Source organism: Stegodyphus dumicola, chromosome X1 (genome assembly GCF_044657685.1).
Source record: "Stegodyphus dumicola isolate Sdum_Otavi_A_Nest chromosome X1, ASM4465768v1".
Classification (NCBI taxonomy): domain Eukaryota; kingdom Metazoa; phylum Arthropoda; class Arachnida; order Araneae; family Eresidae; genus Stegodyphus; species Stegodyphus dumicola.
In genome coordinates, this window is record NC_140780.1 from 111,131,002 (window position 1) to 111,146,361 (window position 15,360).

At 32.4% G+C, this 15,360-nt stretch overlaps 1 protein-coding gene across 6 annotated transcripts in view; it reads right to left on the reverse strand.

The window, feature by feature from the left end:
* Positions 1-14,088, reverse strand: part of Gpo1 (glycerophosphate oxidase 1) — a 115,090-nt gene extending 101,002 nt beyond the window's left edge. Inside the window, exons 1-3 of one of the 6 annotated variants that reach the window (XM_035374914.2) lie at positions 13,970-14,088; positions 13,169-13,267; positions 3,934-4,096 (exon numbers count right to left, since the gene is read on the reverse strand). In XM_035374914.2, the coding sequence (XP_035230805.1) occupies positions 3,934-4,096; positions 13,169-13,264 (259 nt within the window). In that variant the 5' untranslated portion in view covers positions 13,265-13,267; positions 13,970-14,088. Of the gene's footprint in view, positions 1-3,933; positions 4,097-13,168; positions 13,268-13,822 lie in introns of all 6 variants that reach the window. The other 5 variants (XM_085807808.1, XM_035374913.2, XM_035374918.2 and 2 more) reach the window with 5 other exon arrangements.
* Positions 14,089-15,360: the final 1,272 nt, after the last annotated feature.

Sequence of the window (15,360 nt, forward strand, 5' to 3'; positions counted from 1 at the left end):
AAAGGAGAGGGATGCCTTCGTGGAGGACTTTCTAAAGGTAACTGGCTCGCATACACATTACACATGGGGAAAACCATGAAAACTCCCATGCAGCCAGCCTGTTTGCGGGATTCGAACCTAGGACCGAACTACCAGAGTTCAGCGTCTTTACCGCTCGGCCTGGACTAAAACATTAATTATATGATAGGAATGAACTTGATTATTGTAAACTTTTTTTCAATAGCGAACTGATAAATAAAATTGTACAGGAAACAAATCGTTATGCTGTTCAAAACAAAAAAAAAGTGTACCAGAAATTTCTCCCGAGAGAAAAAGATCACATCATGCTGATTGGAAAGATGTTACAGCATCTGAAATGCTTTCGTTTCTACCACTGACATTGCTATGTGGACACATAGAAAAGGATTCAATCAGTGATTATTGGAGCACTAATGAATTGATCGAGATTGCATTTTTCCAAAAAAATCATGTCTCTTGACCACTTTAAAAAAATATTACGCTTTCTTCATTTTGCAAATAATGAAACACCACCATCGAAGACAAATTCTGATTACAACCGCTTGTGGAAACTTAAGAGAAATATTTGAAATACTTTTTTTCAATTTTAAATCAGTTTACGATCCCCCCAAAAATCTGGCAGTTGATGAAGTGATCGTGGCTTTTAAAGGTCGTGTATATTTCCGTCAGTATATCCCTAAAAAAACATAAACGCTGGGGATTAAAAATTTATAAACTGTATGACGAAAATGCCTATACATATGACATGAAAGTTTATATAGGGAAAAATAAAGACGAAAGATTTGAAGATCGAAGTGCATTGGAATCTGCTGTTCTACATTTAACAAAACATGTAAAAGGGATAGGCATTCCCTCTTTATGGATAATTTCTTTTCTACTCTGCAACTTTTTCTAGAACTAAGAAATAATTATAAGATAAATTGCTGCAGAACAGTGCAGATTCGACAAAAAGATTTACCCACAGATTTGACAGCCAGAAAAGCAGGTGATTTGGATCTGAAATATTCAAATGGTCTCACTGTTGCATGCTGGAAAGATAAAACAGAAATTCATGTTTTAAGCTCTATGCATGAACGAGTCAGTGAACTGCTTCTAGTTATAAATAATTGCGAAAGAACTCCAAAACTTGCACTCATTTGTGATTATAACAAAAATATGGGATATGTCGACCTCAGTGACAGAATCGCCATTTCCTACGGATTTTCGCGAAAGTCTCAGAAATGAACAAAAAAAACTCTTTCTCCATTTTTTGAACATTGCCGTTTTAAACACATATATATTATTCAAAGAGAGAAACAAGATTGATCACAGAAGTTTTTGCATGAATTTAATTAATCAAATTTTTCGATAGGAATAATTTGCCTATGATCGTTTCTCCAACCACTCAATCGTTTCATTGGCCAGTGAAATCTGATTTGAGGAGACTGTGTGTTGTATGCAGCAAGAATCATAAAGAAGTGAGAACTTGGGTTGCATGTAAAATCTATAATGTTGGCCTATGTCTCAGAGACTGTGACGAAAACTATCATAAGTAATACAGTCAAAAGTCTTTAATCCGGACTCGTTGGGACTTTGGAGAGTCCGGATTATCGGTTTCTCCAGATTATAGATCACCAATTTAAATCTGGTAAGATGGCAAGCAGAAACTATAAAATTAAAAATATGAAACTATAATTTATGAAATAAAGAGCAATTATGATGTAAATGGTATCAAAATTTACAAAAAAAAAAGTTTAATATTTATATGTTTCCTTTATTAAACATTTCTTTTAACGCGTGCTTGCGTAAAGCATTCATTACGCATAGACAAAATTAGAAAATTGCAACCAGAAAACTATTTGATGTGTATTCGTGATATTTATAATGACAAGGAATTTGATTTAAATCATATCAAGACGGAGTACATCGAGATGAAATACTACATTTAGTAAGGAATTATAAGCCAAATAAACTAAAAACATCTGCCCTGAAGATAAGGATAGTGCTGACAGATCAACTTCCAGTTCATTGCGTGCCGCGACGACGTGTTTTGGAGGGAATCAAACAAGATATCGGAATACTAACCACGTGTATAGAAATTCCGATGCGTACCACATTTTAGTCCCCTGAATTTAATCCTCAGTGCAAATCTTCATTAATATTCATAAACTCAATACGAATCTTCATTTCCAGTTTCATTACTCCCAAAGAAAGTTACAGTAAATAGCTTGAGATCTGAAAATTTCACATAACAGTTTGATACCTCAAAGGTGAATTTAGCATTCTGAAAATGTATATCATAAAAAATTGAAGAAATATGTCACCATTCGACAAAGATGTTTATTTTTTTTAAATTTCAGTGTGTTCCCGTATATGTAATTTTGCATTAAAAAAAATAAAGCAGCAATATAAATTATCGAACAACTGTTCCCCTTCTGCTTGTTCTAAGATAAAAGCAATATCTAATGTCTCTAAATGATAAAATTAAATTTTTGTTACTGAATACATTAAAACTCAACAAGGGTTTTATTTTCTAAAGCTCCTGGGTTTGCATCTGCATTTCTTTCCTGAACCAAAAACTATGAAGTGGTTAAAAAATTAAACATCTTATATCCCTGATGTAAAGGCAGATCAATTCTGGGACCGCTATTTGGAAAGCCACATGGAAGAAAAATAAATTTAAAAAAAAAAAAAAAAATGACTCGTACATTGTAAATTTTTGTTAGTGCAGGTGTTGTTCAATAATAATTTAGTGCAGTACAAACGCAGTGACCAATTTCTATTTCTTCAGAAATGAATATTAGCAGAGGTGTAAATAACACTCATTTGGAATTTAATAACACATTTAATAACACTCATTTGGGAATCCGGAAATACTTTTTAAATGAAACTTGTAATAAATAAACTCTATTTAATTTGCTCTTCAATATCAGAATAATAATACTATTAAAAACAAAAATGTATATATCGTTTGAAGGAAATGTTTGAATATTTTAAATCACTGAATTTTTGTTACGATGCCAAGTGAATATATTTAACTCTCATTGCTTTGTTTATTTTTTAGTTCATAATCTACATTCAAGTTTAAAAAAGTATTTTAATCATAAAATGGAACACGTTTTTAGAGCAAAATTTTCTATGTGTAACATACATTTCATCTGAAGATAAAATATTATTTTTTTCCTTGGGAAAACTGCATTCACCTACCTGCAGTGTGAAATCGATTCGAGTACATCCCACATTCTAACGCCCAGAGCATTGGAACTGGATTGAAAGAGAATCCTGATCGTTTCCCTGCCTACAGACAAAAGAGCACTAATCACCTAATTGTTAAGACTGGATTCGACAATTTTCTCCCTTTCCATAACAGCTGAGCCAAGAACCCCCAGTGAAGGTACACAACTGTTTTTCGAGCCCATGGGGAAAAGTTAAAGGCATTCTTGACTAACATCAACTCACTATGTCAAATCTCAGTGATAAATAATGCTCAAGAACTTTACAGGACGTATTTAAAGCAAACTTGATTTGCATATTCATAGTGGTGCTACTAGCGCAAAACTTACGTGCTAAGTACAAAATTTGAATAGACATCATCTTTCAGATATATAAACATGCCTACCAAATTTCGTTTATCTAGCACAACTCCTTCTTGGTACTGAGATTTTTCTTTCTATCAGTATATATTTCAGGTATAAAACATCAACGGAATTTTTAAATAATCAATAAAATATTTTTTTCATGGCAGTTTTGCAAACTCTGGAATTTCTGGACCCAAAGTCTTTTTTTTTTTTTTTTTGGTAATAAAAATGCACATTGACATTATAAGACTTCAAAACATAAATCTTTATTATCTGCAAAGAAATTAATAAAAGATAAAATGATGATTGAAGATTATTCAAATCTTGCTACATGGGTTAAAACTAAACAAGACTTTACCTCGTGAAACAGAATCCAAGGCTACACCCGATCCTGTAGCACCTCCACCAATTACTAAAATATCATATTCAGGAGTAGTCTGCAATTCATTCAGCTGCTCACTTCGGCTTGGTAATCGATGTTTCATTTTTGAAGGAGTAATTTCATCAGCAATGACAACATGCTAGTAAATATATGCAAGTTACTGTAAATGTGGATGCCAATATCATCTACGTACAATATACAGTACAAAGTCCGTAATCTGGACTCGTCGGGACTTCGGCGATTCCGGATTAGGGATTTTTCCGGATTATAGATCATCAATTTAAATCTGGTAAGATGGCATGCAGAAATTATACAATTAAAAATATGAAACTGTAATTTATGAAATAAAGAGCAATTATGATAGGGTATCAAATTTTACAAAAAAAAAGAAGCTTAATATTTATTTGTTTACTTTATTAAACATTTCTTTCAATGCGCTCATGCATAAAGTTTGTGGCTTTGAGGTCCAGATTATAGATCATTCCGGATAATGGGCGTCCGGATTACAGACTTTGTACTGTACAAGTTTTACATAAATTTCAGTCTCCTAAAATTAACTATTTCACTAACATCTATAAAAAAGTTACATAAATAAATTTTTGATTACTAAATAAAACTTCACACTTTAAAATAAATTTGTTCATGCATCACTTGAACAGAAAATATTTTATAATGTATAACAAAAGATGATCTGCAATTCTTTGATACTGAATTCATTATGCATACATATGGAGCATATGAAAGAAACAAGATAAACATTTAATAATTGAAAAAAAATCAAATGATATTTCACTGCCAACTACAAAGTGAATATGTAACTTTTGAAATACACATAGAAATGAATATAAATTAATATACAGTAAGTTTTTCATTTTCAATCTTCATAGTTAGCAAACAAGTCTGTACATGAATATAATGAATATTGATGAGGTTCACATTAATATTCAATGATTTAAAAGTTTATATACAGAAGCATTTTTGTTTTTTGTTCCTCTTTCAAAATATATCTGTATAGAATTTATTGTGTTTAACAGAGTAATTGGAAATAATTTATAATACAGATTAACGCAAAACCTGATGATTTTAAAATTTGAATCCAATATTTCATATAAAAATACCAGTCAGCATCATTAACAAATTATTAAAGCTCCTTGGACTTCAGTATGAAACAAAATAAACACTAATGCTCAAAATGGCAATGAAAATCTTATCAAAATCTCCAATAAAATTTACCCAAGTGCATTTTGTTAGCTTTTAGTCAGTTAACTTGCGATTTCCAAGATTTAATTAAAAAATTAGATATGAACATACACCTGACATTGCTTGGTAGGAACGTAAGGACGTGACATTGCTTAACAATGAAGTTCTATATATTTTGATTACAATACCATTTATGATTACATTGTTTCTTCACAAAGTATTCAGTCACTTTTAAAATCCTTCTTACTAGTGAAAATAATAGTTGTACTTCTTTAGCTGTCTAAAAGAATGATTTCAAAATCTGTTTTGCACAAAATAACCTATTTTAAATTAAATGTTTGTCTGATAAATCGGAATGGGTTTACAGACCTTTTTTTTGATCACGACAAAATATGCGATGGTTGTCAGCCTAAAAAAAAGAATGTCTTATGGAGTTTTTTTTTTTTTTTTTTTTTTTTTTTTTCTTTCAGAAAACTGGGTCATATTTACATTACACATGGGAAAAAAAACCATGAAAACTCACATGCAGCCAGACCACTCTCCAAAATGTGAACCTGAATCAAATTATCAGTGTTCAAAAAATTATTTACTGCTTCGCCATTATTAGACTTATAAAGTTGAATAATACAAGATAAACTCCTATATCAGAAATGAAATTAAATCAAGTGTTTCATAATATACAATTATTCTACCAAAATTTTATGGCACAAGAGTCAGTCATAAATACAGAACATAAAATGTTAAAATGATTAGTGTAGAGAGAAGACTACCCCTTGTATTATCGCGAAGTTGTTTCATTTATCGCCAAGTGGTGGTTTATTTATAGTAGCCTGAGTAGTTGAATGTTATCGAAACCCTATTATGACATGATCGACTGCATGATTGCGGTAAATTTGTAAGGGCTTGTCATGTGTGTTGGTTAGGAATTACATTGCTTGTTTTCTGGTTTAGATGGTAAAACGACTGAATGTGGTAAGATTAATTTGAAGTTTCTGCACGATTTGGAAAAAAAGGGGAAAACAGCATTACTTGACTGGTGTGTAACTGAAGGTTTACTTAGTAGCCATTATTAAGTGTCCTATTTGTAAGAAGGAAATGTGTATGGTCAGACAATACGGCACTATGGATATTTTTTACTCTTATTTTGTAAATTTATGCGGCGATGCCAGTAGACAGATTCTAGTTCAGATAATTTTAGGAAGTTTTTAGATGCTGTTAAGAAATTTTGTTTGGCTGAAGACGTGTTAATTGGTAAATAAGGTAGGCCCACCAGCGGCCGAGCGGTAAAGTCGCTGAACGCTGGTAGTTCGGTCCGAGGTTCGAATCCCGCGAACGAGCTGGCTGCATGGGTGTTTTCGTGGTTTTCCCCATGTGTAATGAGAATACAAGCCAGTTTCCCTTAGAAAGTCCTCCACGAAGGCATCCCTCCCCTTAGGCAGATAGTCCTCGAGGCTTTGCCGTAATTAAATAACCTAACCTAACCTGGTAAATAAGGTAAGTGGATATTTCCTTTGTGTAGTGCAAAAATGAAATCCTTTTTTTATATTATTTCATCATTTGATTTAAAACGTAGTTTATAAAGATTATATATATATATATATATATTGGCTGCTCCTCTGACTTTTAAGTTAATATAGTTTGTTGTGTACATGGACAAAGTCATGCCAAAGGGAGTGTGCAATGCCTTGTTTGTGCAATTCTCTGATGTTTTTCAAGTTAAAATATGTCAATGTGTACATGAATAAAGTCAAGGGAGTGCGCAATGGCAAGTTTGTGCAATTCTGGGAAATTTTTTTTAAGTGAAAATAGGTCGATGTGTACTTAGATACTGAGTTTGTAAAATTCTTTGTCTTGTTATTTTGGCTTTGTGTAGCAGCGATTTTTTCGCAAAAATCACCACTACACAAACCAAAATAACAAGTCAAAGAATTGCACAAACTCGGATTCCATGTACCGCTAAAAATCGACAATTTTCGCCAAGGGGTACCTCCAAATATACTTTTACCGTTAAAATTTATTTGAATACTTAATATGGCTCATATTTTATTCAGATCATAAACTTAATGATTAACATGAATTATAATAAATAAGCCACACTGTCATCATTTTTCGGAATTATTAATGGTACTTTTCCGTTTTGCCGGCGCGAACGATAAAAAGTCGCCAATAATGATACATCTGATGCCAAATGGAATATCTTTGCTGGTAACCTATTATGCTTCATTTTCAAAACAAGTCGCAGCCATTTCTTATCAGATCGATTGTTTCTTTCGATACTGCATACAATTACATAGATTTTTTACAAAATTGTTAAATTTTAGGCCCCAAGACCATTCCTGATAATTAAGTCAATTAGGATGTAATCACACCACTCACCCTAAAGCAAAAATATAGAAAAGGCAAAGTCAAGAGTTAAATTCTTTAATTCGGTTGATCTTTGGATTATGGTAACTTGGCGATTTTTTGGCGACCAACTCTGCTACAGCAACCCTCTATTTTTTTTCGCCGCCATTTTGTCTTCATGAAGTAAAGACATGTTTCTTTTCTTTTTATTTACTGAACGCACTTTCCAACAATCTAATAGTCGAATCACACTTATGCTAGAAATTTTATGTAACAAAACTGCTTAATCATGACAAATATTAACTGCAAAATTGGGAAAAAGTGCACAATCGCAAACTCCTTGCGCATTTTTCAGAACAGCACATACACGTAAACCATTTACACGTCGACTTATTTTTACTTAAAAAAGCATCCCAGAATTGCACAAAAATTGCACACACACTCTTAACTTTATCCATCTACACTGCTATTTTCTCATAAATTACAAAAATTTGCATGAAAATGCAAAAAAATTCTGTGACTCTTTGAACTCGGTAAAAAGCACATATATGAAATTACCTGATCGCGAAAAAGTATATACCCTTTCCAAGGATGAACATTTCCACGTATAAAATAAATAAAATATCCAAAAACTTTTACCTCTAAATTATCTATTATATTATAAACATCACCAATGAATTCATACCGCAAACATTACAAATGGTTACAAATACTTAGTGTCAAATATTTAAATTATTTACATGCACGTTTACTTCAACTGAAACGTATACAGTCAAAAGTCATTAATCCGGACTCGTCGGGACTTCGGCGATTCCGGCTTATCGATTTTTCCGGATTATAGATCATCAGTTTAAATCTCGTAAGATGGCATGCGGAAATTCTAAAATTAAAAATATGAAACCGTAATTTATGAAATAAAGAACAATTATGATCTAAAGGGTATCAAAATTTACATTAAAAAAAAAAAAAGCTTTATACTTATTTGTTTACTTTATTAAACATTTCTTTCATTGCGCGCATGCGTAAAGCATACATTACGCATAGTTGAAGCGCATGCATAAAGCATACATTACGCATAGTCGAAATTAGAAAATTGCAACCAGAAAACTATTTGATGTGTATTCGTGATATTTATGACGAGGAATTTGATTTAAATCATATCAAAGACGGAGGACATCGAGATGAAATACTACATTTAGTAAGGAATTATAAGCCAAATAAAATAAAAACATCTGCCTTGAAGATAAGGATAGTGCTGACAGATCAACTTCCAGTTCAAAATTTACAAAAAAAAAAAAAATAAATAAATAAAAAAAGCTTAATATTTATTTGTTTACTTTATTAAACATTTCTTTCAATGTAAGTTGTTTAAGTTGCTTCGTTTTATGTGATAATACTTTCTCTTTAATTCTATAAACAGACATAATTTTTTGTTCAGTTACAAAGTTCAGCTGTTCAAGTCCCGTAATTGATGTGCCAAGAATACCGACTAACTTGTCAATCGAAATTTTTTCGTTTTCACTAACCTCTCTGTCACCTTCTTCATGTCTTTATCCATCTTTTGCAGCAATTCCACTTTTTGTTTGACGGACGTTGAAACATACTTTCATTTTGCAGATCCTTTGGAAGCTCCAGCATCGGAAATTCTATTTGACATAATCGAAAGTTCAAGTTTACTTTTATAAAATTGCTCATACAGTCTGCAAAATATAATAAGCCGCATCCAATTTGAAGATTAAGGAACAACGCAATCATCAACATTAATTGAAATAGATAATTAGATAATTTTAGCTTATACCGTCCGTTATACATTAAACGCGCACACGAAAACGTATTCTGCACTTGCACACACACATATGCGCAGTCGCAAAGGTCTTAAGCGCACGCGTAAACGCCTATGCACATGTGTCAACGCGGCGCATGTGCAGACAGTTTTTATCTTTGAAGTCCGGATTATAGATCATTCCGGATTATAGGTGTCCGAATTAACGACTTTTGACTGTACCAAATTCCTACAAACATAAAATTCACAAAATAACTATCATTTAATTAAAATATCACTAAACCATGTACACATCGACTTATTTTTACTTAAAAAAACATCCCAGAATTGTACAAAAATGGCATTGCGCACACTGTTTACTATATCCATGTACACTGCTTTTTTCTCATAAATTAGAAAAATTTCACGAAAATGCATGACAATTTTCTGAATCTTTAAACCCGGTAAAAAGAACATATATGAAATTACCTAATATCAAAAAAGTATATACCCTTTCCAAATATGAACATTTCCACGTATAAAATAAATAAAATATCCAAAAACTTTTACCTCTAAATTATCTATTATATTATAAACGTCACCAACGAATTCATACCGCAAACATTACAAATGGTTACAAATACTTAGTGTCAAATATTTAAATTATTTCCATGCACGTTTACTTCAACTGAAACGTATACCAAATTCCTACAAACATAAAATTCACAAAATAACTATCATTTAATTAAAATATTACTAAACCATGTACACCACGTCGACTTCTTTTTACTTAAAAAAACATCCCAGAATTGCACAAAAATGGCATTGCGCACACTTTTCACTATATCCATGTACACTGCTTTTTTCTCATAAATTAGAAAAATTTCACGAAAATGCATGAAAATTTTGTGAATCTTTAAATCCGGTAAAAAGAACATATATGAAATTACCTGATCGCGTAAAAGTATATACCCTTTCCAAAGATGAACATTTCCACGTATAAAATAAATAAAATATCAAAAAACTTTTACCTTTAAATTATCTATTATATTATAAACGTCACCAACGAATTCATACCTCAAACATTACAAATGGTTACAAATACTTAGTGTCAAATATTTAAATTATTTCCATGCATGTTTACTTCCACTGAAACGTATACCAAATTCCTAAAAACATATAATTCACAAAATAACTATCATTTAATTAAAATATAATTAAATTCAAAAACACTACTTAAATATAAATAAGCACATACATTAAATTAATAAAAATTAGCTTACATTCCTAATTACTTTAAACTAAATCATTGCTAATAACAATTTTCCAATAACACCATATCACTTTATTTACTCCTTACATTTAGAACAATGCATAAAAATAATATCCTCAAATAATTAAAAATACTAACTTACCTAATCTTCTTCAGAATCTTGATTACGTGGCCGATAAACTTTTTCCTCCGCTAAATAAAAAGCAAGCGTATGTGTGCCTGTTTCAGGATCTTTAAAATCATATTTATAGTTCACAGCAAGGTACCAGGTAAAATAAATAACTTAATAAAACCTCTTTACTTCTATTTCGCACAACCTTAAAAAAACACTTATTACTACCCCTTTCAATCCCACTAAATACCCATTTCGAATTCACTTTAGTTAGGGCCATGGGATCCAAAAATTAACCAACACTGTTTCACACAACACAGAATAAAGCTAAATACAAAATTTCCAGATTTTTTCCAGATTTCCCCCCTTTTTCCGATTTAAGAACTGTAATTCATCCATTAATGTCAAATGACATATCTCATGATCTCTCATTTCCCTCACACAAAATAATGCGTAATCGGAACTGAGTACTTCTCACATTATTACCAAAGTCCTAGGTAGTAACCTTTATCGCCTCCAAAATGTCACCAAACTACCAGTTACCATATTCCAAAGATCAGCCTTCAATTCTAATGAGAATGCACTAACGAAGTAAAGCACTGCGGTTTTACACAATTTCTGAGTAAGCTATTCGTACGAATTGAAATAATTCTTGTATTTAAACTTGTATTCCAAATTAAGATTTAACCTGAAATTAATGTAGATAATTACTGAGAGAATTAGATTTTTGTAGCATAGTTTACATGAGATGAGATCACTTGGGGTCACGTGATACGAACTGGCGAATCAGGCTATTGAACCACGACAGCATAATAAATTCTTAAATTAATGTCTTTTTACAAATTGTCTTTATTTATTGGGTTTTTACACAATTTTAAACCATATTAAAATGTTTATGCCTTCAAAATAAAAAATTCTTAGAACGAACATTTGTTATGTGTAGTATACTGCATGCTGTCGTCAACAAAGTTTGCTTGGCGAGATTTGCGCCGGCAAAACGGAAAAGTACATTATTAACTTATTAGAAAAGTAAAACACAAAATAATCAAATAAAGGAAGAATGTACTGTATGAATGCAATTTTCTGGGAGCATTTATATGATACAGTAATGAAAATATAAAGCTGGGCTACATAAATACATTAATATAAACCAATATTAAATCCATATCTGAAGCTATTAAATATTTCAAACTTCTGAAAGATATGCTCAGATAAAAATAATGAAAAGGGATTTTTATTTCTGCATTATGAATTTACAAATATACTTTAATTATCAAGTGACTCAGTTCTCAAAACTTAAGTTATAATAAAGTATCAGAAATTTCATGTAATTTGGAAAACCAAGCTTATCAAAAACAAGAAGGATTTTTCAACTCTTAACGAAAGTAAATTTGGTTAATCTTCGGATTATGGTAACTTGGCGATTTTTTGACGAACATTTGGCGATCAACCCTGTTAGTTTTTTTTTTTTTTTTTTTTTTTGGACGCCATTTTGTTTTCTCGAAGTAAAGGCATTTTTTTTTTAAACTCAATATTTTTTTCCAACAATCTGCTAGCCGAATTATGCTTATGCTAGAACTTTTATGGAACAAAAGTGCTTAATCATGAAGATTAGGTGCGAAATTGGGAGAAAGTACAAAATCGCCCACTGCTTGCCGCATTTTTAAGAACTGCACATACACGGTATCATCCATGTACACGTCGACCTATTTTCACTTAAAAAAAAATCCCAGAATTGCACAAAAATGGCATTGCGCACACTCTTGACTTTATCCATGTACACTGCTAAAGTCCTAGCTCGTAACCTTTATCGCCTTACCAAAATGTCGCCAAACTACCTGTTACCATATTCCAAAGATTAGTCGTAAATTTGTAGATTTAAAATGTGAAAATAAAACTCCCTGTTCTTTATTCTTAACCAAGTTTTTCTTTCAAATGTTTGAAATGTTTAAGCTTAAAAGATAGTTTTAATTATGAAGTCCTTGGAATTTTTTACGATGAATGTCTATATTATTACACAAAAAAGTTTCTTTTATTATTTCACAAGTATTACAAAATTCCATATGTTCTTTAAAAGTCTGTTCTTGCATACAATACAACATCTGAGAACAGATTTGTGCTGGAGAAATTACTTTTTAAAATTTATTCTAAACTAAAAACTCAGTCGCACCAACAGCCCTAATGGGACAAGGCCTGCAGTGCCCAGAAATCTGCTTTCTTGACAATGGGCCCCGGGATGCGTAAGCATATGCCCTGAACAAGTGGTCAGTTTGTCACAGGACCCTCAGTGTTTAGTCCCCAAGCAAACTTGGTACTCATTTTATCGACACAAGGGATGAAAGGCTGAGTTGACCTTGCCCAGCCCGAGATTCGAACCCCGGACCTGTGGTGCTGCTGCACGATGCACTAGCCACTGCGCCACAGGGCCTAAAAATTTATTCTTGTTACCTAAAAAATGCGATGAAATACATTTCAATTAAAAAGCATGTGCATAACTAAAAAAAAAAGTCAATTCACTAACCTTTTGTTGAACAAAACTTCCGATTTTGTATATACCGTAAAGAGTCATAGCACCACCACATCCTCTGAGAATTAATCTTCGAAAATTCCTTGACATTTTCTAAAGGGGAAGAATAATTCAATGAAATGAAAACAAACTACAGAATTCAACACACTTTACTGAATATGAATTTCAAGACCACAGTAAAAAGCTTCAGCTGTCAGTGTTTTCTTTTCATTTTCAACCAATATAAAAACATACTATTCAGCTATGGTAAAATCTTAAACAAAACACCATTATTAAATACATTTAAAATGCTAAATAATTTTACAACGGAAAAATGCAAAATAAAACACAGTTTTGATTGTATCACTAAAAACACCATTCATGTTGACGCTGATAATATTTTATAGCTTTCTGGCATTACTCATATAACTATTATATTTATTTAAATATTGCTCTGGAATATTCTACAGCATATTTAAAAGACATGTACTACTCTTTTCCTAAATTGTGAAATTCTGCATGGTCGACATGTATGTCTCATATCCAAACATATCATAAAGCATAATATCAAATGTTATCAACTAGTTTTTACAACACTACGAAATAACTTCAGAAGTCAAACTTTAAAATAATTTACGATAGTAAGAAATGAAAAATCAAAATGCGCACTTTCCTAATAACACACCTCAACCGAAAAGCCGAATACCAAAATTTCGTCTGCTCTTATCAAAGAAAGATGAAGTAAAGAAGCTTTAATAGCTTAATATCGTCAAAAATATATATATTAGAAAAATATCATGCTTAAAGGCACATTACTTCAGTTCTTCAGAACGTTTTAATGAAACTTTAAATTTGAACCTCTTATTTATTTTTATTATTATGCCCTTCCGCTAATAAAATATCACGCATGGTGTTGCCATATTACACAAAATGAATATGTTAATCGTTAAATATGAGTGTATTTTAAAATGTTGGCACAAGATAGCGCCACAAGTGCTGAAATCAGAGTTTAACACTTTATATAAATCCGAGGTAAAGGGAAAAGTGTGCAATACAAAATAAACTGAAAAAGCCTATGGGCCCAATTCATGGCACTGCAAAGGACAGCTGGTAATTACACTGTTGTGTGGGTTCAGTGAAGTGCATGACGCAACCAAAACAGACTAGCTCACGGCCCAAACATTTATTTCTAACTCATAAGACAGCAGCGATGCGCCATTTTACGCAGTTACATTACATTCTCTTCTACTCTCGTTCACTGAGGTTCTCAGGTATAAGAGTACTGATACTCTCGAAATCTGATGCTACATCCCTCCCCACTTATTTAGAGATTTAATCTCTGAGGAGTTTGAGGATGCGCGAAGATCGTCTAAATCCTGGCTGGGGTTGCTGCAACTCTTTATCAGGATTCACTGGAATGACTGGATCAGTTTTCCTTGGAATTGACGATGTTTCAAGTCCGGCTGAAGTTTGCACAGCTTCACTTCTTTGTTCGATGTCCTTGTCTGGAGCCTGTAGCATCACGTTGCCATCTGAAGTAGCAGCCATACGAGGTTCATAGATTACAGGTGCAGACGGAACCTCGCTCCCTACCAATCTGATCTGATCGACGTGCAGGCGCAGTAAAGTTCCTTGAACGTCAATGGTATAATGCAGCGTTCCATCCTTACTTGTCACTCTGCCAATTTTCCATCGGAAATTTGCCGATCTATAATCCCTAATGGCAACCTTTTCTCCGATCTCAAAATTTCTGTCTTTGAAACCATAAGTATTCCTTCGGATGCGTTCTTCCACTCTTCGTCTAAGATTTGGAACAACTAAATCAATTCGAGCTCTAATTTCTCTTTTTAAGAATAACATTGCTGGACTTAACAAGGTTGTCAAGTTCGATGACTTTCTATAATTCATGAGGAATAGGGCAAGTTTTGCTTAATATTTCCTGAATAACCTTGAATTGCACGTAATGCTTGTTTAACGGTGTAAACGTACCGCTCTGCTTGCCCGTTACTTGCTGGTTTAAATGGAGCACACGTTTCGCGTTTATTTCCATTATTCCTTATAAAAGTTTCAAATTCCCCCGATGTGAACTGAGGACCATTGTCACTCACTACTACTAAAGGCAGTCTGTAGCTTGCAAAACAGTCTCTCAAACATTCAATTGTCTGAAAGGAATTTGTTGACTTTAAGGTATACACTTCTAGCCATTT